Raw genomic sequence first — 27823 nt, forward strand, 5'->3', positions numbered from 1 at the left:
GTTATAGCTGCAAAGGATGGACCGACGTCATATTGAACCCTATGGATTAGGAATGGGATGTCACTTAAGTTCATATGCGAGTCAAGGCAGGTGAGCGAACACTTTTGGCAATATAGTGTATCTTCTACTGTGTTTGAAGCAGAGTGTGTGAAGCCTTGTGGTCACCAGTGCAGCATTCATTCGATGCACAAAGACCACTGCAGCTCTCACCAGTCTCAACAGACTTCAGGTCAGTTTCAAGAGCATAACTTCCCATTCACCAACATTATTAGAGAAAACTTTAGGAGTGTTTTCATATCACGACTATTTCAGCCCGCACTTTCTCGTGTATAAATATGACAACATTTCTCTTCATCTGCTTGTTTATTATCTGGAGCTGAAGTAATTTACTGGCATTCGAACAGGAAGAAAAGGAGGATGTGGAAGTCTTGTAAAAGACTTGCTGGAAACTCAGAATAGTCAAACCTAGGTAGTAAAAGTGATGACATGTACATAACAGATAACATGTTTCCTTATTTCAATGGCATTATCCATGTTATTAAACGGTGTGTGTTTTAGCAGAACTGCTGTGAGTGACATTGACAGAGCTCTTGAAAAGTGAGAAAGCTGCTAAACCAATTTCACACAATATGCTGCAGCAAGCATTTAGAGCTTAAGAGATCTCAAACCCACAGTGAGTGAGGAAGTGTTTTTGGTGTCTTGGACTTCAATTAGCGTCGAGTCAACAGTGTGAGTCGAGCTGCAGCAGGACTTTCACTAACAGCTATGTGGAACTTTCATGGATATCGTGTTTCTGTCTTTGGAGCACTAATGTTTGGGATTCTTCAGGGTATGTACAGAGATAAATATCAGACTTTTTAAATACATGTAGGGACATAAACGTTTAATGATTTACATACATAAGACTTGTTATTCATAAAATTCGTAGGTCCGGGGCAAATAATTTTACATGGTTTTTGGAAAATGTTCTAAGTGTACACAAGATATACAGGTTGAATGACTAGATAAACTTTTTTGTAGTGTTTTGTTAATGATCACCTGACACAACACCATAGCCAATGAAGTCTGAGTCAAGATTGAGTGTAACAGGGAAGCAAAACTATGGTGGTCAAGAAGTGTAAAACATAACAAATAAATAAAAATCCTTTGATTTAAAGTTGCACTATCAGAAAAAAAAGGTTTAAAGTGAACGCAGGACTCCACACATGTACAAGAAATAAAGTTAATTTACTCAATTTCCTACTTCTTTGTCTTGAGTGACAGATGTCTCTTCCAATCAGCGATAATAATTCCACTCGCAAGCTATACCAACTTTTTCCAGTTTGTCAGAATTCTTGTTGTGTTTTTTGATCCTGTATTTTGTTTTTGAATTTTTATACTTTATTTTTGTATTTGTTTTCGGATTAGTTATTTTATTTGTTATTTTGTTTTGTACTTCTCTGCAATCGTATATTTTAGAGGCTTTCTCACTTCTCAAGAGCTCTGTCACGGATATGCACAGTGGTTCTGCATGCACAGCTTAATAAAGTGAATAAAGCCAAAGTGCACTGACATAAGTGAGCTGTTTGAATAAATTTCTCTTGCAAGTTATCTTTTATGTACATGTCATCACTTTTACTATGGTTGTGATCCGAAAACAGTCCTGTTGTTTTCTCTAATAATACTGGTGAATGGGAAGTTACGCTCTTGAAACTGGTCTGAAGTCAGTGCAGAGGCCACTGGTGATATGCTGCCTCACTTCCTGTTGAGAGCTGCAGTGGTCTTTGTGCATCAAGTAAATGCTTCACTGGTAACCACAAGGCATCAAAGACACTGCTTCAGACACAATGGGGATTTCAGAGGGAATTGTGATGTGGTAGCTTAGTTGTCGAGGCACTTGACTACTGATGAGATGGTTCAAAGTTCAAATCTCAGAGTCTACTTAAATGCTGTTTCTTATTCATAGGCCTTCTCCAAGGTCTATGTCCACCTAGAAAACTGGAAGAATTAATATAAATACATTTCATAACACACTAAAAATTTGTGTGGTAGTTATATAAGGTTAATTACAGAGGAATCATTTGTAATGAGTTCTACATTGTAATGAGCTAATCAGTGCTATTCACTTCACTTGTGAGTGCTTTTAATGATATATCAGATTAATGTATGCTATATAGGCACAAGTGTGGTATTGTCTATTATTGTCTACTATTAATGGTCCAGGTCACTTTTGCATTTTAGCTTGGGCAGTCTGAACAGTCTGTAACTATGCTACATACACAACAAGCTGTGATGCACTGTGTGTTCTGACTCCTTTCTCTCAGAGCCAGCATTAACCTTTTTAGCAATTTGGGTAATAGAAGCTCTTCTGTTAGATTACATTAGATGAGCTAACCTTTGCTCTCCACATGCATCAATGAGCCTTGGGTGCCCATGATCCTGTCCCGATTGTCTTTCCTTGGAGCACTTTTGATAGGTACTAACCATTGCATTTTGGGATAATCTCACAAGACCTGCTGATTTAGAGATGCTCTGATCCAGGCATCTAGCCATCACAATCAGTTGAAATTGCTCAGATCCTTATACTTGCCCATTTTTCCTGCATCCAACAGATCAACTCTGAGAATTGACTGTTTACTTGCTCCCTAATATATCCCACCCCTAAATGCCATTGTAATGAATTAATCAATATTATTCACTTCACCTGTCAGTGCTTTTAATGTTATGTCTGATCAATTTATGCTATATAGGCACAACGAGTTTGCTAGTGTTGTATATTAAATGTTGCCAATTTGCTATTTGTCACTACACTAACAGGACACCACTGCTGTTCAGATTACTTCTCATGTAAGTGTCTGATCTTATGTTTCTGTAGATTAAAAAATGAGATATGGTTAAGTTCAGTAAACCTCAAACTATATGATACATCTAGTGTAACAAAAAAAGCAACATCTGTCACATCAGAGTAGAAGCTAATAACATAAACAAACTAGGGAATTGCCTATAGTGACACATGAGTGAGTATTTATGTCTTTGTGTGAATGTTTTGATGTGAATGAGGATGAGGAACTTTATTCTGTGAGAATCTACATTGTCTGTATATTTTGTTAGAGGATTATCTGGTAAACACACCTCTATATGGTTGAGCCACTGGTATGAACTTAATGGTTTCAAGCCAATCCTCAGGACCTCCATGATGGTCCACTTTATTGTTCTATTCGTGCTCTGTGAGTTGTATATTTAACACCAATTAACTATATTTATTATAGATGACACTGAAACAAATGACAGAAAATGAACAAAATGAAAAAATTCTGATCCAGCTGAGTTTTATTGATTGGCACAGTTACAGACTGATAACAATATTGCTATGCCTAGCAAACAATCCTAACACTGGCAGACATAAAGGTTTCTGACATATACTTCTATTTATTATATTTTCCTCTCTTGCAGGTATGTGTGGTGTTTTGGCAGACACAGTGATGGTGCTTAAAGCTGGGAGCTCTCTGGATCTTCCATTCCAATATCCAGTAGAATCAGTGTTATCGGTTCAGTGGAGCTTCAATAAGAGCATTTTTGCTGAATGCAGTACAGACAAAGAATACACATTTCTGGAATCACAGTTCAATGGAAGATTAAAGAAAGAATATAACAGAATTGGAGTAACAATAGAAGATCTTCAACCCTTAGATTCTGGCACATTCTTAGTGGCTGCAGTTAGCATTATTCCAAGGCATCAAACACACATATTTAAAGTTCTTGTTCAAAGTAAATATGATTATTTAAATCTATAATAGTTCATTACAAACAAAATGATTGTGAAAGTTTTTAACTAGTTGTCCCTTCATTTGAGCTGATTGTTTGTACTTGAGTTTAAACTAGAAAAATTGTCAATGATTTCTCTGTGTGTTGTTATAGTTACAGAATCTGACAAAAGTGAGTACACCCCTCACATTTTTGTAAATATCTTATTATATCTTTTCATGTGACAACACTGAAGAAATGCCACTCTGCTACAATGTAAAGTAGTGAGTGTACAGCCTGTATAACAGTGTAAATTTGCTGTCCCCTCAAAATAACTCAACACACAGCCGTTAATGTCTAAACCGTTGGCAACAAAAGTGAGTACACCCCTAAGTGGAAATGTCCAAATTGTCCCCAAAGTGTCAATATTTTGTGTGGCCACCATTATTTTCCAGCACTGCCTTCACCAGAGCTTCATAGGTTGCCACTGGAGTCCTGTTCTACTCCTCCATGATGACATCACAGAGCTGGTGGATGTTAGAGACCTTGCGCTCCCCCACCTTCTGTTTGAGGATGCCCCACAGATGCTCAATAGGGTTTAGGACTGGAGACATGCTTGGGCAGTCCATCACCTTTACCCTCAGCTTCTTTAGCAAGGCAGTGGTTGTCTTGGAGATTTGTTTGGGGTCATTATCATGTTGGAATACTGCCCTGTGGCCCAGTCTCCGAAGGGAGGGGATCAGGCTCTGCTTCAGTATGTCACAGTACATGTTGGCATTCATGGTTCCCCAGAGGTGGACGAAGTACACAATTTCCTTACTTGAGGTAAAGTACAAGTACTACTGGTCAAACATTACTCCATTACAAGTAAAAGTTGTAAAGACAGATTTTTACTTAAGTAAAAGTACAGAAGTACTTGTTTTTCAAAGTACTTAAGTATCAAAAGTAAATGTCAACACATTGTTTTATTTTTTAGTTTTAAGATCAATAAAAAAGGATATTTCAAAGAGAAATGTCAGACTTCTGAAAAGTATGTTCGTTTCTATGCACTCAATACTTGGTTGGGCCTCCTTTTGCATGAATTACTGCATCAATGCGGCTTGGCATGGAGGCAATCAGCCTGTGGCACTGCTCAGGTGTAATGGAATCCCAGGTTGCTTTGATAGCGGCCTTCAGGTCATCTGCATTGTTGGGTCTGGTGTCTCTCATCTTCCTCTTGACAATACCCCATAGATTCTCTATGGGGTTCAGGTCAGGCGAGTTTGCTTGCCAATCAAGCACAGTAACACCATGGTCATTGAACCAACTTATGGTACCTTTAGCAGTGTGGGCAGGTGCCAAGTCCTGCTGGAAAATGAACTCAGCATCTCCATAAAGCTTGTCAGCAGAAGGAAGCATGAAGTGCTCTAAGATTTCCTGGTAGATGGCTGCGTTGAATGTGGTCTTCAGAAAACACAGTGGACCAACACCAGCAGATGACATGGCAGCCCAAATCATCACTCACTGTGGACACTTCACACTGGACTTCAAGCAACATGGATTCTGTGCCTCTCCACTCTTACTCCAGACTCTGGGACCTTGATTTCCAAATGAAATGCAAAACTTACTTTCATCTGAAAAGAGGACTTTGAACCACTGAGCAACAGTCCAGTTTTTTTTTTCCACAGCCCAGGTAAGATGCTTCTGATGTTGTCTCTGGTTCAGGAGTGGCTTGACATGAGGAATGCGACATTTGTAGGCCATGTCTAGGATTTGTCTGAAGCTCCCCCAAATTCTTGAATGGATTTTGCCTGACAATCCTCACAAGACTGCGGTTATCTCTTTTGCTGGTGCACCTTCTCCTACCACACTTTTTCCTTCCACTCAACTTTCTATGAATATGCTTGGATACAGCACTCTGTGAACAACCAGCTTCTTTAGCAATGACCTTTTGTGGCTTACCCTCCTTGTGGAGAGTGTCATTGACTGTCTTCTGGACAACTGTCAAGTCAGCAGTCTTCCCCATGATTGTGTAGCCTACTGACCCAGACTGAGAGACCATTTAAAAGCTCAGGAAACCTTTGCAGGTGTTTTGAGGTAATTAGCTAATTAGGATGCGACACCATGACTTTCCAATATTGAACTTTTTCACAATATTCTAATTCTCTGAGACACAGAATTTTGGGTTTTCCTTATCTGTAAGCCATAATCATTACAATCTCAAGAAATAAAGGCTTGAAATATTTGACTCTATGTGTAATGAATCTATATAATATATGGGTTTAACTTTCTGAGTGACAAAAAATATTGACCTTTTTCATTATATTCTAAATTTTGAGATGTACCTGTACACATCTATGTGTATCCACTCATGCACATATCAATCAAATGGTCTGTAAACGAAGACTGGTCAGGAAAAAAAAATCTAATCTGCTTTAAAACTACTTTAAAAAGTAGTAGACCATCCGGGAATTTTTGGAATACTCTTTTCAGTATACTGCGATTTGGGGCATACTAATTCTATTTTTGAATACTTTTTAGGACACATAGTTTGAGAATTTGGACACAGCATACGTTTTTGTGTGTTAAATAACATCATTACCAATGCGTTGGCAGTGTATGATATACACTATATTGCCAAAAGTATTCGCTCACCTGCCTTGACTCGCATATGAACTTAAGTGACATCCCATTCCTAATCCATAGGGTTCAATATGACGTCGGTCCACGCTTTGCAGCTATAACAGCTTCAACTCTTCTGGGAAGGCTGTCCACAAGGTTTAGGAGTGTGTTTATGGGAATTTTTGACCATTCTTCCAGAAGCGCATTTGTGAGGTCACACACTGATGTTGGACGAATAGGCCTGGCTCTCAGTCTCCGCTCTAATTCATCCCAAAGGTGTTCTATCGGGTTGAGGTCAGGACTCTGTGCAGGCCAGTCAAGTTCATCCACACCAGACTCTGTCATCCATGTCTTTATGGACCTTGCTTTGTGCACTGGTGCACAGTCATGTTGGAAGAGGAAGGGGCCAGCTCCAAACTGTTCCCACAAAGTTGGGAGCATGGAATTGTCCAAAATGTCTTGGTATGCTGAAGCATTCAGAGTTCCTTTCACTGGAACTAAGGGGCCAAGCCCAGCTCCTGAAAAACAACCCCACACCATAATCGCCCCTCCACCAAACTTTACACTTGGCACAATGCAGTCAGACAAGTACCATTCTCCTGGCAACCGCCAAACCCAGACTCGTCCATCAGATTGCCAGATGGAGAAGATTGAGCAGATGGAGCAGATTTGTCACTCCAGAGAACGCGTCTCCACTGCTCTAGAGTCCAGTGGTGGCGTGCTTTACACCACTGCATCCGACGCTTTGCATTGCACTTAGTGATGTATGGCTTGGATGCAGCTGCTCGGCCATGGAAACCCATTCCATGAAGCTCTCTGCGCACTGTTCTTGAGCTAATCTGAAGGCCACATGAAGTTTGGAGCTCTGCAGAAAGTTGGCGACCTCTTCGCAATATGCGCCTCAGCATCCGCTGACCCCGCTCCATCAGACCTACCACTTCGTGGCTGAGTTGCTGTCGTTCCCAAACACTTCCACGTTCTTATAATACAGCTGACAGTTGACTGTGGAATATTTAGGAGCGAGGAAATTTCACGACTGGATTTGTTGCACAGGTGGCATCCTATCACAGTTCCACGCTGGAATTCACTGAGCTCCTGAGAGCGACCCATTCTTTCACAAATGTTTGTAAAAACAGTCTGCATGCCTAGGTGATTGGTTTTATACACCTGTGGCCATGGAAGTGATTGGAACACCTGATTCTGATTATTTGGATGGGTGAGCGAATACTTTTGGCAATATAGTGTACAAAGCATATCTTCATCCATTTTGTCAGCAATTGATCAGTTGAGCAATTGAGTTAAAAAAATTATGGAAAACCACAGAACTTTACAACACGTGACACTACAAGAGTGAAAAAAATCATCCTATGATTAATGTAACTACTTTCCTTGACAGAAATGTAGTGGAGTAAAAAGTAGAGTATTTGTCTTTCAAATGTAGTGAAGTTAAAGTAAAAAGTATCCAGAAAAAATAATACCCAAGTAAAGTACAGATACTCAAATAGTGTACTTAAGTACAGTACTCAAGTAAATGTACTTCTTTACTGTCCACCTCTGTGGTTCCCTCAATGAACTGTAGCTCCCCAGTGCCAGCAGTACTCATGCAGGCCCAGACCATGACACTCCCACCACCATGCTTGACTGTAGGCAAGACACACTTGTCTTTGTACTCCTCACCTGGTTACCGCCACACACGCTTCACACCATCTGAACCAAATAAGTTTATCTTGATCTCATCGGACCACAGGACATGGTTCCGGTAATGTTCTTGTCTTCAGCAAACTGTATGCAGGCTTTCTTGTGCATCATCTTTAGTAGAGGCTTCCTTCTGGGACGACAGCCATGCAGACCAATTTGATGCAGTGTGCAGCGTATGGTCTGAGCACATTTCCACTTAGGGGTGTACTCACTTTTGTTGCCAACGGTTTAGACATTAATGGCTTTTGTGAGATACTGTACATATTTCTTTATATGCATTTTTTGTGTGTACATATGTTTGTATGTACATATGTATATATGTATACATAGGTTCCATAACAGCTGTGCAGATTGAGAAGACTTGGTTGATGTCCACAAATAGCTGTGATATTCATGTGAAGTGTGCAGCGCTCGGAGCTGAGAGTGTTTCCTATCTGTGGAGTGGATATAAGACTGCAAGTGGAGCTCATCTGCAGTTCAGTCTTTCACCAGCAGAAGGAGCTGTTACACTGAACTGTACTGCAGCTAACAATGTCAGCTCCAGTTCTGCTACAAAGACACTGAGCTGTACCGAAACCCAAACAGGTACAATTACACTTTTCCTTTTCTTACACTTAGTCTCAAAATAAACTTTAACCAGGCAAGTTTTACAGAAATGTCTGTTTGCTCAGTGTGTGTGTGTGTGTGTGTGTGTGTGTGATCCCTATTCCATATAGAAGCTCCACTGTCAGTACTTAAACTGGTCAGCAGTCTAGTGGCAGCCTCTCCATATCTGCTGGTGACCATCATTCTTGGTGTAAAATATTACAAAGCTCGGGGTAAGAACTTCATAGAATGATAAATAATCAAGAAATAAAACATGAAATGAATTCCTGTTCATTATTATACTTGTATAAAACAAAGTTGTTCTAGAGTTCAATGAGTCAGGAGGTGTTAAATAATTTAAGGCCCAATATGGGCATGTTTCATGGGGCAGTTCTGAGTTGAGTACTTCTAAAATCACAGGTTTTCATACACTAATACTAAAACATAGACTTATTTAAGATTTATGTAAGAAATCTTTGATGTCAGTGCTTTGTAACAGTCCAAATGTTCACAACCATGGTAAAGTCTTCTGGACAGAAGACATGGAATTTTCTGTTTTCTTGGTAACATAACAAGCTGCAATTTTCATCTTATTATCAGCTGAAAGAAATCAAAAGGCTGGTGATGTTTATAGCTACAGTACTATGTAACTCATAACAGGACTAACTTATTGTGTGGTCATTACACATTTCATTCTTTAATGTGTCAGGCCTCATTACAACTTTATCATAGATTATTTACATATAACAGCACAAAGACATGTGTTTTATTCTTTCTTATGTACTTTTCTTTCACATTGTTTTTCATTCACAGGTCATCATGACAGCCAGCATGCTGTAACAGTATCTGAGGAATGAGCTCTTGGGTTTTTTCAGTTCTCATTTTGAACCTTTACATTTTTCTGAAATTGTTTTTATTCATTTCAGTGGATCATTTAAGTTTTTATTAATGATAATAATATCTTTTGTTTACACTCAGATTTCAGGAGCACTGCAGGGTTTACTGTTCTTTTGTTTGAACTTTTCTGGACTCACTGCTGGAGCTTCTAGTCCGGATTATGGGTCACAACAATCCATCCCCATATAACTGATGACCTCTGTTTTATTATTTCCTCAGGCTCCCAGGTTCCTCATTACATTTACAGCATTTGGATTAAAGGCCCAACAGTGGCAGTTTGGTGGACATGGGATTTGAACTAACAACCTTCTGATCAGTAGTCCAACACCTTAGTCCACGTTAGGCCAACACCTTAACCACTTAGCTACCACATCCCCCATCCAGCTTCCTCTTCCATTTCCATGGAATCATTACCAGATTCTTCTATTTCCTCCTTTGTATGTTGAGATGAAATGATTACATTTCCACTGTAGTATTTTGCACCTTTTTATTCATGAAGTCTATTTGTTTTACTCTACAGTTTATCTGAAAGTATCTGGAGGTCACACAGGGATTTTGTTCTTTTCTACTGCAAGCTGCGATTCCTCTCATTATTCACATTCACTTTTATCTGTCACTGCACACAATCTCCATGTTTACTGCACACATTATCATGCTGTGTGGTAATTCACTACAGGTTATCTGGTTTGTGTAATCTGATCAAGTACTTGTGAACCGAAGAGGGTATTGAAATCAGATTATCTTTAAATGTATAGAAAACTTATTTTATTGCATTTGTGGACTATGACTGTTGAGTTTTACAGTATTATATGAAATCTTATATTGATTCATTAAACATTTACAAAAATACACTGAATAAAATAGTAATTCTTTTTTAGACTGTGTTTGCAAAATAGAAATACTGTTACTGAAAGTCATTTCATGAGATGATTGTAATGACAGTGAGTCAATATATAAATGAAAATGACAAATACTCAATACATTTAGCAGAAATAAACACATAATGGTACATTACCTAACACATTTAAGTTACTTCTACTGTAATATTCCTCTTTTTGTCATAAAGAATTACTTCATTAGATTGCATTTAGCTTAAGTTATAAAGAAATTAAATGTTATATCTAATTTCCACCAGAAGGTGGCGCTGAACTATTATTAAAACACCGTTCTCACTGTAAATGATGTACAAAATTGTGTCATTCTTTTTAAACTTTCACAAAATATTGAGTGTCTATAAGTAATGTACTTGTATTAATAAGGCTTACTTTCAAGTCAAGTTTCAGAGATTTCCTTTCTCAGAAATAATCTTTTATTAAACTTAACTACTGTATTTGCACTGTATTTCTCGTAACCTTGTATTTGTCCTCTTTGTAATTTCTTTAACTTCAGGAGAAGAATATTATGGAAGACAAAATACAGAGATTTCTATATGTGATCAGATTTTTATTTTAGCTTTAATGTTTTTTTCCTTCTCTGAGACACAGATATTGACTCAGTTCTTTCTTACTGCTTTGGTGTAGATGTCCCAGCTTGCAGGTCACATCCGGTTTAGGTGTGAATTGAGGCCATATTTCACACTTTTTTTTTTTCTTTTTTTAAGTACAGTACAAAGGTAAGATTTAAAAACAGTCCATGATTCTGTTTGATTTGATGTGATGAAAGATATAGACAAACTGTAAGACAAACTGATTGAGGTTTATTGGTGAATGCATTTAATTACATGCTAATATGTACGTGCTATAACAAACAGTTTTACATTTGTAGATCCACAGGAATTGACTCAGAAGGCCATCTATACTCTGACTGCTTTCAGTTCCTTTTTGTATTTCCTACCAATCCACCCTTTTTCAACAGTTTTGGCTTGAACATTTAAGAAGTGGAAGTTGAAGGCCAGACTTTTCAGAGCAGATAAAACTTAGAGTTTAGCACACATCATAGTTGCTGTATAAATGCAGACAAAGCACACCTTCTGTTAAAGCAGGAAACTAGTCGAAGCATTTGCTAATATTATTTTTTGGATGCTGATTCATCAGTGTCAAATTACACCCACGGAAATGAGAAATGAAAGTTAATAGATAAACAAAATTATTATCTCTGTCAGTAAGTCAGAATACTGCAATTTGTGTCTTTGTAAGAATGTGACTTCTAACCCATAACTTAAGGATTAATGTACATTTTATATACTGATTATTTTTTATATTTCATAAATACGACCTCCACCGTCTTAGGATTCAGGTATGTGTACAATGTTTGTATTCAGATGAAGTTAAAGGTCTGTGCAACATTTCCATTTAGAAGCTAAATTGTTAAGGTAATCTACTGTGTCTCCCCTGCCTTTCACCCAATTTGCACTGGGATAGGCTCCAGCAGATCCCCGTGACCCCAATTAGGAATAAATCGGGTATAGAAAATGGATGGATGGATCTACTGTGTCTATCTTACTGATCTCTAGTCACTTTTTTATGTGTATCTATTAACCATATGCACCTGCAATAATATTAAAATTCATTATTTTTAAACCATAAAAATCATGGTGCAGAATTTTAGAAAATTGCTGCACCAGTAATGCAACAGTCACAATTAATGCTTAGAATTTACATAAAGTAGGTTAGTGTCCTCAGTATGAGTTAATGTCCTCAGTATGAGTTAATGTCCTCAGTATGTTATTCAATTCCTTTGTGGCCTTTACTTCAGGCTATAAAGATACAGCATTACATTATGAAGCACAACATCAGTCAGAGATGAGAGCGGAAGCTAAATAAGCTGAGCTTATAAAATAGTAAAAATAGTCTGTTGTTATTTGCATCACATGATGCTGAGTTTCAAAACACCTCTGTTACAACAGCAAAGGATAGGCGGACCAGTTTTTAACTCTTTTACTCCTTCAGTCTTTTGTTCATTCTAAACAGGCAAACAGCACAGAATCAACTGCTGTTACCCCATATAGAATATTGAAATTATATGGAAACAGAATTTTAGCTGTTTTTAAAGGCCTAGAAAGCCCTAAACCAGATGATGGAGAAATAACCATGTGACTCCTCTGTAATGAACCTTATATCACCACTACACAAATTTTTGATGTGTTATAAAATTTTATTTACATATTTCAGTTTTCCTTTGTGGAAAAAGACTTTAGAGAAGGCCTGTGAATAAGAAACAGCATTTAATTGGCCTGCTCTATTCCATTTAAATGTGTAAGTACCTATATATATATATATATATATATATATATATATATATATATGTCTCTGTATTACCCCCACCATCACCTTTTTTATGTATGACAATCAGAATAATAATAAGAATTTATTATTCTTCTATATATAGAAGAATTATTCTCCTAAGAATAATTACTAAGAGTTACATCAATACTTGCATCCTACAAAGTGTTCATGTGGAATAGAAATGATCTTAATCAGTTAAAACATGCAGTAAAATATATAAGTGCCCTTTGTACATATATATCTTCTATTGTGTTTGAAGCAGTGTGTGTAAAGCCTTGTGGTCACCAGTGCAGCATTCACTTGATGCACAAAGACCACTGCAGCTCTCAACAGGAAGTGAGGCAGCACATAGCTGGTGGCCTCTGCACTGACTTCAGGTCAGTTTCAAGAGCATAACTTCCCATTCACCAGCATTATTACAGAAAACATCTGGACTGTTTTCAGATCAGGACCATTTCACCCACACGAAACAGCGACACTTCCTTATGTATAAATTTGACTACATTTCTCTTCATCTGCTTGCTTATTATCTGGAGCTGAAGTGAGTTACTGTCATTCAAACAGGAAGAAAAGGAGGATGTAGAAGTCTTGTAAAAGACTTGCTTGGAATTTTACCCAACTCATTTGAATACACCAATCAAGTCTAGGTAGTAAAAATGATGACATGTATGTAAAAAAAGATTTTGCAAGATAAATTTAACACAGTAAACGTGTTCCCTTATGTCAGTGCACTTTGGCTTTATCCACGTTATTAAGCTGTGTGTTTTAACAGAACCGCTGTGAATGTCCGTGACAGAGCTCTTGAGAAGTGAGAAAGCCGCTAAACCACGTTTAGACAATAAACTGCGTGTGAAAAGGACATTATATACAACACTGTAGGTGCTTTTTTTTAGCCTTTACTGCCACCCACAGCAAGCATTTAGAGATTAAGAGATCTCAAACCCACAGTGAGTGAGGAAGTGTTTTTGGTGTTTTGGACTCGATTAGCATCGAGTCAGCAGTGTGAGACGAGCTGCAGCAGGACGAGCTATGTGGGACTTTCATGGATATCATGTTTCTATCTTTGGAGTGCTAATGTTTGGGATTCTTCAGGGTATGTACAGAGATAAATATTAGATATTTTTAATGTATATAAGTACATAAACTTTTAATGATTCATATAAATGAGACTTGATTTTCATAATATTCATTGGTCCAGGGAGAATACATTTATATGGTTTTTGGAAAATGTTCTAGATATGCACAGGATAAACAGGTTGGATGACGAGATAAACTTTTTTGTAGTGTTTTGTTGAGGATCCCCTTACACAACACCATGGCCATGAAGTTCCTACTGAATTAACTAAAATATTATGATCATTTACAGTAAAGTAAACAGGACATAAATGTTAAGCATAGACTTAGCATAGATATTTCTAGAAATTGCAGTAATATAAGCTTATTTTATATAATGTCACTGGGAGGTTTGAGATCATGAATGAAATAAATGAATAAATGAATAAATAATTGACAACAGCATAAAGATTTACAAATGAAAGCACAGTTCAATGGAATTAAGAACACAGCAGGTAAATAAAAGGTCTTTAAAAATACCTTTGGCTCATTCCATTTTCTGAGACCAAACAAGGCTGTGCATCATCAGTACTTGTTTATATTATTATTTATAGTTGATATGATTTTGAACAATACAAGATAAAATATTTTGAAACAGTCATTGTAAATTTATAGGCACTACAGTGGTGATCAAAATTAGAACAATTTATAAACACTTTTTCTGAAATATTGTTTCAAATTTAAAGGAATATTAGCTGTAGGCATAACACTGTACTATGAGCATGTTTTATAAAACAATTAAAAAGCACAACAAAAACCTTTATTTTGTGGAAAACACAGTGACCAAAATTAGAGAGCACTAACCATTGTAGCATGAATGAAGATTACAGTTTTTACAGCTGTTAAAAAAATAATAGGAAGTGTCGAGGGCTTTGCTTTAAATGACTTCTGTCTGCAGGACTAGTCACTAATGTTTCTCACACTGTTCTGGTGTTCATCTTGGTCCATTTTTCTCCCAGTCTCTTTCACACTTCAGTAACTGTAGTGGGTTTTTTGCAATAACTTTGTTGCCAAGGATTCCCCAGAGATTTTCAGGACTCTGGATTGACCATTTCATTATTTCAGTGTTATTGGCTTTAAGGAACTTAAACCTTAATTTTTACTGCTTTAAGGACCATGAAAGGCCTTGAGTACCATACACACAACAATTTTTATTCCTTAAAATGGCTTTTACACAAAAGTTGCCAAATATTGGTATCCTTAAAAAATATTTTTTTATAGTTCAGTTAATAAAAATGTCATGCTCAAAAGATATTCTGAAATACTTAAATAATAAATGCACTGTTCGTTATGCTTTCAGTAAAATACAAAATTATGGTTTTCTAGTCTCATAAAATTAACTGGTATTTGTCACTAAACTAACAAGACACCACTGCTGTTCTACTTATATTCCATCTGATTTTATCATTTTCTATCTGCAGAAAAAGATAAGGTTAGCTTCAGGAAACCTCTATTTTAATCTGTTAAACTGCAAAAAATATAGTGAAAATGTTGTAATTAATTAGCTAGGCATATTCTGTGAACAACAGATGTATACAATGTAAATAAGATTTAGCATTTAGAAATGAATATAAATTGTATTTAAAAACACACTTGTTGATCTGATGATTAGCTTCATATACACTAAAATACATATATCTATGTACATCATTCATAAATAAATAAATAAATAAATAAACCTAAGTATTGAAGTTGTCATTGTAGCCTGATTGTTGTTTTCCCCTGCTGCAGGTCTGTGTGCTGTTTCAGCTGATACAGAAACAGAGAAGGTGCTCAAAGTTGGGAGCTCCCTGGATCTAACAGTGAGATATCCAAAGAATTCAGTGTTATTTGTTCGTTGGAACTTGAATGGCACACAGTTTGCTGACTACACTCCAAGCCGTAATTACACATTTCGGGGAACTCAATTTAGTGGAAGATTAAGAGGCGTTCGTGATCTTATTGGAGTAACGCTACAAGATCTTCAAACCGAAGACTCTGGAACATTCTCCATTGTTGCAGCTGGATCTGTAACACAGTATCCTACACAGACTATTAAAGTTTATATTCAAAGTGAGTACACAGTTGTTGAATAATCCAGTGTGTAACTCTGCTTCAGTAATGAATATAGAAATAAAATTTATTTTCGCGGTAGAGAAACAGGATGTTTCAGATGATAGAAGTTTGCTCACACATGTGATAAAGGACTTAGTGTTTTACTCTATGTTTGTAGTAAAAAAGAAAGCGCGTATAGATAGATAAATAGATAGATAGATAGATAGATAGATAGATAGATAGATAGATAGATAGATAGATAGATAGATAGATAGACAGACAAACAGGCAGACAGCTGAATAGAAGTCATTAAAGGGGTGTGATAGTCAGGTGTCCTCAAACTTTTGACCATATGGGTTAGGGTTATATGGATATATCTATTTTTAACTGTTTTTTTGTTTTGTTTTTTTTTAATTATACATTCAGACCCCATAGGGGCTGTGCAGATTGAGAAGACTCAGAGGTGGCTGTTACCCACAAACAGCTGTGAAGTTGATGTGAAGTGTGCAGCACTTGGAGCTGAGAATGTCTCGTACCGGTGGAGCGGCTATAAGAATGAGAATGGAGCTCAGCTGCAGTTCAGTCTCTCACCAGCAGAAGGAGCTGTTACACTGAATTGCACTGCAGCTAACTACGTCAGCTCCAGTTCTGCTACAGAGACACTGAGCTGTAGCACTGAACAGCCTGAAACAGACGAAACAGATGAAACAGGTACACTTACATTATTAGCTTCTACTCATCTCTAACAATTTTTACTTTTTTTTACATGTGCTTTGCTGTGTGCGCTTTGACACATTTTTCAGGCTCAATAGTCTACTGGACAAATCAAGATCATTTGATTAATGCCCTGCTAATTTTTGCCTGTTTGCAGATGTCACATTGATATATGTGTGGATTGCAGTAGCAGGAGGAGTTGCATTTATTCTGCTTATTGCTGTGACCGTTTCACTGATCTGCTGGAAGAAATCTCAGAAAGGTATTAAGTTCGTACACTCTAATACATATAATGTTAAATTGTTTTGTTTGCTTGCTTGCTTTTTTTTTTTTTTTTACTTTATTCATTAGTTAATTTGTAGCTAACTGTTCATCATACATAAGCATTAATTATGTATTTATATTAAAATAGATTTTTTTCTAATCATGTCTACAGATGGCAGTGCTGCTCCTGCTGATGGAAATACATTGTATGCAGAGGTTACTCTTGGGGCTTTTACAAAGAAGGATGTATGTTCTAATCATTCTAGTTGTTGAATCTTCTTTGTATTATATAAAATCTATGTAAAATGAAGATTTTTCTTTTTTTTAGTTTATTCCAAATTGCCTTACTTTGTTTTTGATTTTCATCTGCATTACAGAAGCGATCTGACAGTGTTGCAAATGGAATGACGCTATATGAAACAGTGGATGACGTCAGAAATGATATGGAAAAGGTAGGTGTTGCTAAAGAGTCACATTTAACACCTTAAAGCTAATCACCTTGAATTACTATGTACACACGTTAATGAATTACTTGCTAATTAATTCACATGCACACCGACAAATTCTGGTGTGTGTGTGTGTTTAACCAGTTTTTAATGTTTACAAACCTCATAGCATGACTAAACTTTTAATAGCTTATTAATTCTTGAAATGTATCACTTGTTATATTGTTTAGTAAATATGGAGCTTTTTTGATGATTCAAAAAATATTACCTTATGATTTAATGTTATTGTCTTATTCTGGAAATCAGTGTTCTGAAATGTCTTTGTGTTGTTGTCTCTATATTAGACTGCACAGACTATTTATGCTAAAGTGACACTTCCACAACATACAAAGGCCAGTGCTACCTCTTCCTCACCGTATCAGCAAGTTCTCTAGCCTGTGAAGTTAAATGCTTTACTGTCTTTGTTAAATATTGTCTGTCCACAATTTTTCTTTGTTTTTTTGTACATCATCATGTAGTTTTAACTGTTGTATATACAGCATCTCTACAGCATATCTGACTTTACTGCATACTGTTTTTTTTATTACAGATTTGTTTATATGGATTTTATAATAATATTATAATAATTATAATTCTGTTATAAAAGCTGTCTGGGGTGAAGTGTGAGTGGACAATCATCACATATTTTCTCTTCATAATCTAATACGATCATTTCAGATCATACAGATTGGCTATAATCGTACTGTATAATGTATGAATGTATAAATTTTCTATATTAATGATTTGATTCGATAGATGTCTTTATTGAATTCATGTTAAATTAAACACACAGTAAATGTCTGTTCAACACCAGTCTCTTGTTCCTGACTCACTGTTCCTAAATGTCTAATACATAAGTTTTAATAAGGATGCCAGCCACACTGAATCCAACAATTCTTATATCATTATTCATGATATAGTTTAAAATGATAGTTAGTAATCTGTTAAACGTCTAAGAAAAAGGAAGCAAATGTAATAGCACTGACCACTGGGGCCTTCTTTACACTTTATTCTTTAACAATACAAAATAAAAATAATTATTTAAGAGCAAGCTATAGAGCAAGAATAGAGAGCAAGAATAGATACAATTAATACATTCAATATATAATATATATATATATATATATATATATATATATATATATATATATATATATAATATATATATATATATATATATATAACTTATTCAAAAGAAATTAAGCCATAATACTAATACTTTTTTTAGACAGACAGACAGACAGATAGATATGAAATTCTAACTATAGTGACCATTTTATTTGTTCCTCAGTCTTTTTTCAATAAATATTTCAATATTATGTAAAACAGGTCATATTGTATAAAAACAATATATACTGAATTAATGAAACACTGGTTTAAACTGAATAATCAGCCAGTTATGTTGACGGCAAAGCCTGGCAGCTAATGTAGAACAAACAATTCTTTATTTGTGCTTTTTTTTATTTTATTTTATTCTAGGTGCATTTTAAAGACAAATAAATAATATTCCATAGTTTATCAGGTTCTGCAGGCTACAGCCACTGGTATATGCCTATGAGTGACAATATGACAATACTTTCACAACCACAAGAGACAAACTACAAGCAATACCAGTGGCTTGTTGTACCCTACTGTAAAGACAGAATTAATCATAGGTGTACTGAACATGAATAAAGTGGATTATTTAATGTATCATTAATTTCTCATCATTTAGACTAAGCATGCATTGCCTAATACAGCTTCGGAACTCGTTAACGTAAGTGAGGATGATGATGATGATGATGTTGATGATGGTCCATGTTAATATGATTGCATCACACAATTTCTGCAGATATTTCAGGTACATTCTCATGCTGTGATTCTCCTGTTCTACCACATCCCACAGGGTCTCTATTAGATTCAAATCTGGTGACTCACTGTTTTGTTCATGAAACCAGTTTGAGACGACTTTTGCTCTGTAACATGGTGCATTATTATGCTGGAAGCTGAACATTTACCCAATAAAAAATTAGGTAATAGTGAATTAAATGTAATGTTAGGTTTAAAAATATGAACAAATCCATATTCTGAACCTGGATATATGGGGATATGTTTAAATTACAAGCTTTTTTTCCATCCAGGAGTTTGTGGTAGTACATTCATGAGAAAGTGACTGAACATTTAGAGACAGGAACATTCTGAAACAACATGTCTGTCTTTTACTCGTTGTATCTAAAGTTTTTGCATTCAATTTTGGTTATTCGAATAATCTGCAGTAGGTAAGTAGGTAAGTAGGTAATGATTCTTCTTAATTTAATTACTGTTGCACATTAAGCCTGTTCACAGCCTGAAAATGCACCTGCAGGACTTGCATGTTTTTACCTGTTGTTATGGACAAAACATTGACCCTTTCTGCACCATTACACAGAACAGGAAGAGGATGAATTTTTTTCCAAAAGGCTTTTCACTTGCTCCTGAAAGGATACACAGTAATCTTAGAGCAAATACGTACCAACAACTTTAAAGCAGGATCTGCATCAAGAGCAGAACAAAATAAAAGTAAAGTGGATACAAAAGTGAGAAATTATGTGTTCTTAAAACATCTTTCTTGTTTTTTTGCCAGGATTTTGTTAAGAGGCCTGCTTTTTACAATTGCTACCCTGATAAAGTTAACACCAAATATTTAAATCCAAATATTTTAAAGTTATTAAAAGTCCTTAACTATGCAGTTTACTGCAACAGCAACTTTTGCTTTGTTTTTTCTCTGTAATGATGATTCACAAGGGTAGATAGTGCTTGGTGAAAAAGGAATATTTTACATATGAAAGTTGTTAATTAATTGTTCTTTTATGATATGGTAATTCTGTGACAAAGTAATTAAATCACAGAAAAAATCTAATTTAATTCAGAATCTGTCAAAGCTGTCAAAATAACGTAACTATCTTAGCCTCTGTATCACCCCTCCAGTTCAAATCTTCTTTAGGTTTGCATGATGTGTCTTGGGATTAGAGACATTATAAAAATCGGTTAATGTCATCTGAATATCACAATCCCTCCTCAAAAAGCACATAAACATAGACTTAACTTCTCTTCCATCAATATCTTATATTTTCATCCAGCAAAAGTGAGTTTGATATATGGAAATAGGAAATATTAGAACAGCACATTTGCCCCAGCATGTTTTTAAAAATATGAAGCAGACCATAGCCTATGCTAAAATCATTGATAAGACAATGGATGAGCTTCAGGACTTCAAGAGAGAAACATGACCGGTGAATTGAAAACCACTTCAAAAAATAGTGGAGCTTTGGTCCATTTCTACCAAAATATATTTCTTTTTAGGTAGGTAGGCCTGCAAACAAATCATGTTTAGCCCATGTTTTTTTTTTCTTTTTTCAGTTTTATTCTTTTTCTTCTTATATAGCTCTATACATCACCACACAATAAAAAATAATAAAGAAATAAATCAAGTTCAGGTTCCTTCCACATTGACAAATGCATATTAAAACTACAAAAACACACACTTACAAATACTTACTCTTGTTTGCCTGCTTCTCCTGTTTGGTCTTCACACCAGTGTGGTCTTCACATCCTCTCCTGTTGTGGATGTCTCCAGTGTGGTCTTCACATCCTCTCCTGATGTGGATGTCTCCAGTGTGGTCTTCACATCCTCTCCTGATGTGGATGTCTCCAGTGTGGTCTTCACATCCTCTCCTGATGTGGATGTCTTCAGTGTGGTCTTCACATCCTCTCCTGATGTGGATGTCTCCAGTGAGGTCTTCACATCCTCTCCTGATGTGGATGTCTTCAGTGTGGTCTTCACATCCTCTCCTGATGTGGATGTCTCCAGTGAGGTCTTCACATCCTCTCCTGATGTGGATGTCTTCAGTGTGGTCTTCACATCCTCTCCTGATGTGGATGTCTCCAGTGAGGTCTTCACATCCTCTCCTGATGTGGATGTCTTCAGTGTGGTCTTCACATCCTCTCCTGATGTGGATGTCTTCAGTGTGGTCTTCACCAGTGGACTGGTAGTCTCATCCTCTCTTGTACATTGTCCATATAAACACCCTGGATTAAAATGTAATTTTCATTTATTGATATTCATGGAAATTCAGTGTCAGTGCAGTGCACTAAAATTCTGTTAGGAATTACTTTGGTAACTATGAATATAAGTAAGAAAGAAAGAAAACAGCCATTTAAGTCTACCCTTTTAACAACAAAACAGCAGAAGACTGTGTTGTAATACAATAATGCTGACATCCATGCTTTAATTGCTGTTGAGGTTGCAGTGCTATTGAGAAAACATTTGTTATAGTCCAACCCAATTACCTGTGAAAAAACAATCCAGTGTGTTTTTTCAACATAGATTTTCTGTTCCATGAATTTATGAAATCATGCAATTGAAGTCTTTTGTTAATAGCTGTCACTTGCTAAGGATTTTTAAAAGCTAATTTATTAATAAATTTCTCTCATTGGGCACAGCAGACCTGCATATACATGGCAGAATTGCATACAAAATAAACATAGCATATTTCATCTTGGGGGTGAAAACTAAAACATTTACAAAATACTATACTTTGTAATAAAAGTGAATAACCATTTCCTTTAGACAAAAAGTGATTAGTGATCAGTGATTTATTGTTGGGAACACTGGCAATCTCAAGAACAACACAGTCAAACTTTACTCGCAATAAAATGTGATTCAACAATGGAATCAGTTGAAAATCAAAAACTTCATAATTAGAATAATGAATGTCATAAACTATTAATATCTTACCTTTACAACATAAACAGAAGATTATCATCAGTAATCCGGTGAATACTATGGCTGCTCCAGTGCCTCTTGAAGTGCAAGGAGTGTAAACCGGTTCTAGAACAGAAAATCATTGCATTTCAAATGCTCACAATTAGACTCTGATTTTATCTTAGTGTTGTTTTAAGCAGGAAGCTACCTAACTAGTGTAATCTACTGTTGATGTTGAGCTGTTTTGTTGAAGGCATTTTTACCATCTGAGACAAATCAACATCTAACACAGAATTTATCTACATTACACCAAAATGCTATGTTCTGTACCCATGAGAGGTGCCAGTGTAACGAGATGATCAATGTTTTTAATGTTATGGCCAATATTTGTATTTGTATACAGTATACATTAACATAGGCTGAGTCTCAGATGATTTTGTATTCATATTTATATTACTATATTTATATTCAAGAACTTGAACACAACTGGTACAGTAAATAAACAACCAAGGAATAATTTAGTAATTTAATTTAGATGCTATATCATGCACATTTTATTTGTTGATATATTTGATAAACCTTTATATATATTAACAAACTGCAGTGGGGCTAGGTTAGAATGTTAAGAGGTAAGCTAAAATCATTTTTTCAGTCAAATTTTGTCATCAATTTTATCATAAGATCTATCCATTTGACTACGTAAGTGTAAATAACTACAAAAGTTATTTAGAATATGTTAAGTTTATACTTATCACAGATCATACCTGGACATTTCCCACTCCATTTGCGTGACTCACTGCGATTCCCATCAGTAGCAATGCAGGTGAAGCTTACAGGTCTGTTGGTCCTTAAGGATGTCCACATCACTGACTCTCTAGTGACATTGGGACAGTCACTAGAGAAGTGCTCAGTGAATTCATGCTCATGTTTCCAACTGAGAAAAATTTTATTACTTAGTGATGAGCACTTAAGTGAGATCACACATTTCTCTGCATCCAGGAAACTGTGCAGTAGAGTTATGTTTGGCTTGCTGATTTGATCTGAAATCAAAACAAGGAATACAACCACACCTAAATGTTAGTTCATTATATTAAATATTTAGTGGTCAGTGTTAATGAGCAATGTTGAATTAATGTTCTTTGTAATTCTTAACTTTCTGATCAAATTATCTAATTTACCTTGAACAGACAGCTGCACATAAATGGTACGCTGATCTTCATCATTAATTTCCAGATCCACTCTGTATTTTAGTGCATCATTGGCCGTTAAATTTTTAATTATTAAATCACCCGAAGTTGTGTTGACATCAAATCCATTCTTGTATCTGATGAGTACACCATGTTGAAACAATGCAATTAAAGTAACATTTTTGTAGATTGACCACTGAATTGACGTAAGCTTCTGGGTTGGCTTAACATCTAATTTCAGGACAACTTGCTCACCAAGGTAACCAGTAACTTTTCTCTCATTATCATTCCCAGCTGCAAGAAAAAGGAAAGTGGCAACATTTAATATACAACACTAGCAAACTGTTTGTGCCTATATAGCATACACTGATCAGACATAACAATAAAAGCACTGACAGGTGAAGTGAATAATATTGATTATCTCATTACAATGGCTCCTGGGGGGGATATATTAGGGAGCAAGTAAAGTTGATCTGTTGGAAGCAGGAAAATGGGTGAGCATAAGAATCTGAGCATCTTTGATTGTGATTGCTAGATGGCTGGATCTGAGCATCTCTAAAACAGCAGGTCTTGTGAGATTATCCCAAAATGCAGTGGTTAGTACCTATCAAAAGTGCTCCAAGGAGAGACAAGAGGTGACAGGGTCATGGGCACCCAACGGTTAGCCCATCTAGTGTGAAGAGCTTCTATAGCCCAAATGCTGAAAAGGTTAATGCTGTTTCTGATAGAAAGGATTCAAAACATACAGTGTACCACAGCTTGCTGCCCTTGCTGATCCCTGTAAACCAACCAAAGTGAGCATCAGAACTGGACCATGAAGCAAAGGTCCAGATGTTGGCCAAGTATTATGAATTATGCTTTCTTTTACATCACAGGGGGGTAACAGCTGGGTACTTGTGCATTACTTATCTGGGGAAGGATGTACTATAAGAGGAAGGCAAACCTGGCGCATGTGGCAGAGCATCCAAGCAAACACAAGCTTCAAGACAACTTCAGCTGCCTGTGACAGTGATGCTTCCCTTCCAGATGCGCTGAATGACTTCTACACTCGGTTTGAGGTGCAGAACAACATAGTGGCAAGGAAGACCACCTGTCCTCCCAACAACCAGGTGCTGTGTCTAGCCATGGCTGATGTGAGGAGAACTCTAGGCAGAGTTAACCCACGGAAGTCTGCTGGACCAGACAACATTCCTGGTAAAGTGCTCAGGAAATGTGCAGAACAGCTGGAGGATGTCTTAATGACTTTTGTCCCGTCGCGCTCACACCCATTGTGATTAAGTGCTTCGAGAGGCTCATCATGAGGTATATCAAGACGCAGCTACCACCCTCAATGGACCACCTTTGTGTATCGCCATTGCCACACCCCTCCATCTGGCCCTCACCCACCAGGACAATAAGTACACATATGTACAAATGCTGTTCATAGACTTCAGTTCAGCATTCAATACAATCAGCCCTCAGCACTAAGAATCTGAGCATGCTGGGCCTGAACACCTTACTCTGCAACTGGACCTCAGTCAGTACGGATCAGGAACAACATCTTCAGCACCACCACATTTAGCACATGGTGTATATCTGGTGAACTTCACCTGGTCACTCAGGTGAACTAACACCAACGCCAGCTACATCAGTAAGATAGCAGCTAAGGAAAGTCTGAGGAAAGCCCTCCCCCATCCTGACCACGTTTTACAGAGGGACCATCGAGAGTGTTCTGAGCAGCTGCATCACACCTGGTATGGGAATTGCACCATCTCAGATCGCAAGACCCTACCACTCTATCATGAACATTTACACAATATGCTGCATCCACAAAGCCAACCTCACAACCAGACTGTGTAACAGTTTTTCCCTCAAGTCATCAGGCTCCTCAACACTAAGAACTGAACTGTACTGAACTCACACAGACACACACACACACAAATGTTGTTTCATTTCACTATGTACTGTGTCAGTTATACACTACTCACAAAAAGTTAAGGATATTCGGCTTTCAGGTGAAATTTCAGGATGCACCTAAAATGCACTATAACCTTTACAGGTGAACTTAATTTGACATTCTCTACACTTTTGAATGCACATGTCCAACTGTTCAGTGTTTCAGTACTTTTTTGCATAACTTGCTGTTCTCTAACAAGGTGCTTAAAGGCAAAATTCACAACTGGTGTTTGATCCATGAATCGACCAATAAACAGAACCGGATGATGAATGCCACTCAACTCCAGGCACATTTAAGGGAGGTGAGAGGCACCCAAGTGTCACGTCAGAACATTTGAAACCATTTACATCAGCATGGTCTGCATGCTAGATGACCTGCAAGGGTACCTGACCACATCACCAGGCACAGGCGTCATCATCTTGCATGGGCCAGGGAGCATTTACGCTGGACGAGGGACCAGTGGACCTCAGTGCTGTTCTTTGATAAAAGTCAATACAGGTTGAGCAGAAATGATTGCCGCCAACGACGTTGGAGATGTCAAGGAGAGCACTATGCATCAGCCACTGTTGTGGTGGTGTTACAGTCTGGGCAGGTGTGTCTACTCAATACAGAACTGCCCTACATCTTGTGAATGGTACAGTGACAAGCCAATACTACCTGAATAACATCATTAATCCAGTCATTGTGCCCCTGCATTAACAACACAGGCCTAATTTCATCTTCATAGACGACAATGCTCCAGCTCATCGAGGTTGCATCATTAGGGAACGGCTGCTGGAAGCTGGAGTACCTCAAATGGAGTGGCCTGCACTTTCTCCAGACCTGAATCCCATACAAAACCTATAGGATCAGCCGAGTCGCTGTGTAGAGGTTCGTAACCCTGCACCCCAGAACCACAATGACCTGAGTGCTGCCCTTCAAGAAGAGTGGAATGCCATGCCTCAGCAGACAATAAGTCGACTCGTGAGCAGCATGAGACGTAGTTGTCAAGCTGTAACTGATGGTCAAGGGCACATGACAAATTATTGAGACATTGACATTTTTTGTTGTGGTATACCCACCACTGTTGTTGGCTTTTGTTTCAATAAATTGTTTGAGATGAGGAAATCACCATTGCATGTTTTTACTTATATGCCCTACTTTCATGATATAATATCACTGTAGCATAAGCATCATTTACATTTTCCATAAATTTTAGCCAAAAGCCAGCTGTCCTTAACTTTTTGTGAGTAGTGTATATGGTAGAAATGACAATAAACACTTCTTGACTTCAATTTACTTCACTTGGTGGAGGCAAGGTGGTGCTCTGGGAAATGATCTGCTGGGAAACTTTCTAGCATTCATATGGATGTACTTATTACATGTACCATCTATATAAACATTGATTCAGGCCACTTCATTACAACAGTTTTGGCCGTGTCCTCTTTCAGCAGCATGATGCTACACTGCAGAAATTGCTCAGAAATTATTTGAGTAACGTGAAAGAGCTGAATTGGCCTCCAAATTTCCAAGAGGTCTTGTGGAGTCCATGCTTCAATGAGTCAGAGGTGTTTTGGAAGCACAAGGGAACTAACATCATATTTATCACGTGGTTTTAATGATATGGCTGATCTTTGTACATTCACGCTTGTAAAAAGAAGCTAATACAGCTTAATGATTCCAAGTGATTAATAGTCCTCTTATTACAACATTCAAACTAGTAATGTTCAAACTAGTAATTGTACAAGTACCTTTCATTAATTTGGATATGACAGCATATAATATATGATATGATCACACTATATAGTTTATTTGGTTTATAAACATAAAACAAAAAATCTGAAAAAAATTTTAATTAATGGAAAGTAATACTAAATTAGAGAATTACCATCACCCACACTTTTATTTTGCAAAGATACAGTAATTTTTTTTTTTAAAATGTTAAGACATTAATTTGAGAAATGTTTCGCTGATATGAGGAACCACCTTTTCGATCTAAGCGGAAATGTACCACATGTAATAGGCTCAATAAGCAACAGTAGTTAAAATAAAAGAAAATATTACTACTTACCTTGACAGACACAACTCGGCAGGAAGATTATTGAAATAACCAAAATTGAATGCAGTAACATCTGATACAAACAGTAACGGACAGACATGTTGTTTTAGAATATCCTGTTAAATGCTGACTTCCTCATGCAAACCACACCACACACCAGAAACCTAGCGGAAGTAAAGAAAAGAACACGAACTTAAGTATAAACACTATATTCCAAGGTATAGTGTTTATACTTAAGATATTATATACATTAAACAACGTGTGCAAACTGTTCCTTTTAAAAAGAAAAGTAAAATTGAATCCATTTATCTGGTAAATTGTGACATTCTACGTTTAGTCGCCAGACCAACGCCTCTTATTCTAAAAGGAAATGTGCTCCATATGTTTTACAGGACCTCTCCATGAACTTCTGGCCCTAATACCTTTTCTCCTGCTTCTTGTATAAATGTGTAGCATTACTTTAATTGGGTGGTAATATTTTTTCAAAGCTTTACTATTTTTTTAATGTTTCTAAATTTGCACTTATTGTGTCTTGTTGAACTTAGATGTGCTGAAGAGTTCGAATCCCCTCTATGATTATTTTTGTTTCCTGGGTCTGTGC

General features: G+C 36.8%; 3 protein-coding genes across 5 annotated transcripts; 2 read left to right on the forward strand and 1 right to left on the reverse strand.

Annotated features, from left to right (window-relative positions):
- Positions 1 to 639: 639 nt before the first annotated feature.
- Positions 640 to 18138, forward strand: LOC131356844 (SLAM family member 8-like). Of its 3 annotated transcripts, XM_058396064.1 has the most exons (8): positions 707 to 761; positions 13754 to 13821; positions 15573 to 15893; positions 16302 to 16586; positions 16747 to 16851; positions 17026 to 17099; positions 17231 to 17305; positions 17644 to 18137. In XM_058396064.1, exons 2-8 carry the CDS (start codon positions 13758 to 13760, stop codon positions 17731 to 17733), a joined length of 1014 nt encoding a protein of 337 aa, XP_058252047.1. In that variant the 5' UTR covers positions 707 to 761; positions 13754 to 13757; the 3' UTR covers positions 17734 to 18137. The 3 variants fall into 3 exon arrangements, with proteins under 3 accessions (XP_058252048.1, XP_058252047.1, XP_058252046.1); XM_058396065.1 differs by lacking the exon at positions 13754 to 13821 and having other exon boundaries at positions 640 to 829; positions 17644 to 18138; XM_058396063.1 differs by lacking the exon at positions 707 to 761 and having other exon boundaries at positions 12931 to 13821.
- Positions 2971 to 10739, forward strand: LOC131356845 (uncharacterized). Its single transcript, XM_058396066.1, has 5 exons — positions 2971 to 2996; positions 3433 to 3747; positions 8353 to 8607; positions 8739 to 8840; positions 9421 to 10739. The coding sequence occupies exons 1-5, from the start codon at positions 2993 to 2995 to the stop codon at positions 9462 to 9464; spliced, it is 720 nt and encodes a 239-aa protein (XP_058252049.1). The 5' UTR covers positions 2971 to 2992; the 3' UTR covers positions 9465 to 10739.
- A 407-nt stretch (positions 18139 to 18545) lies between the features above and the next one.
- On the reverse strand, positions 18546 to 27476 carry si:cabz01074946.1 (SLAM family member 9). Its single transcript, XM_058393954.1, has 6 exons — positions 27235 to 27476; positions 23240 to 23542; positions 22826 to 23101; positions 22095 to 22187; positions 20856 to 21385; positions 18546 to 19791 (listed from the first exon to the last, which is right to left on the reverse strand). Exons 1-5 carry the CDS (start codon positions 27320 to 27322, stop codon positions 20886 to 20888), a joined length of 1260 nt encoding a protein of 419 aa, XP_058249937.1. The 5' UTR covers positions 27323 to 27476; the 3' UTR covers positions 18546 to 19791; positions 20856 to 20885.
- Positions 27477 to 27823: the final 347 nt, after the last annotated feature.

Source organism: Hemibagrus wyckioides, linkage group LG07, assembly GCF_019097595.1.
Source record: "Hemibagrus wyckioides isolate EC202008001 linkage group LG07, SWU_Hwy_1.0, whole genome shotgun sequence".
Classification (NCBI taxonomy): Eukaryota; Metazoa; Chordata; class Actinopteri; order Siluriformes; family Bagridae; genus Hemibagrus; species Hemibagrus wyckioides.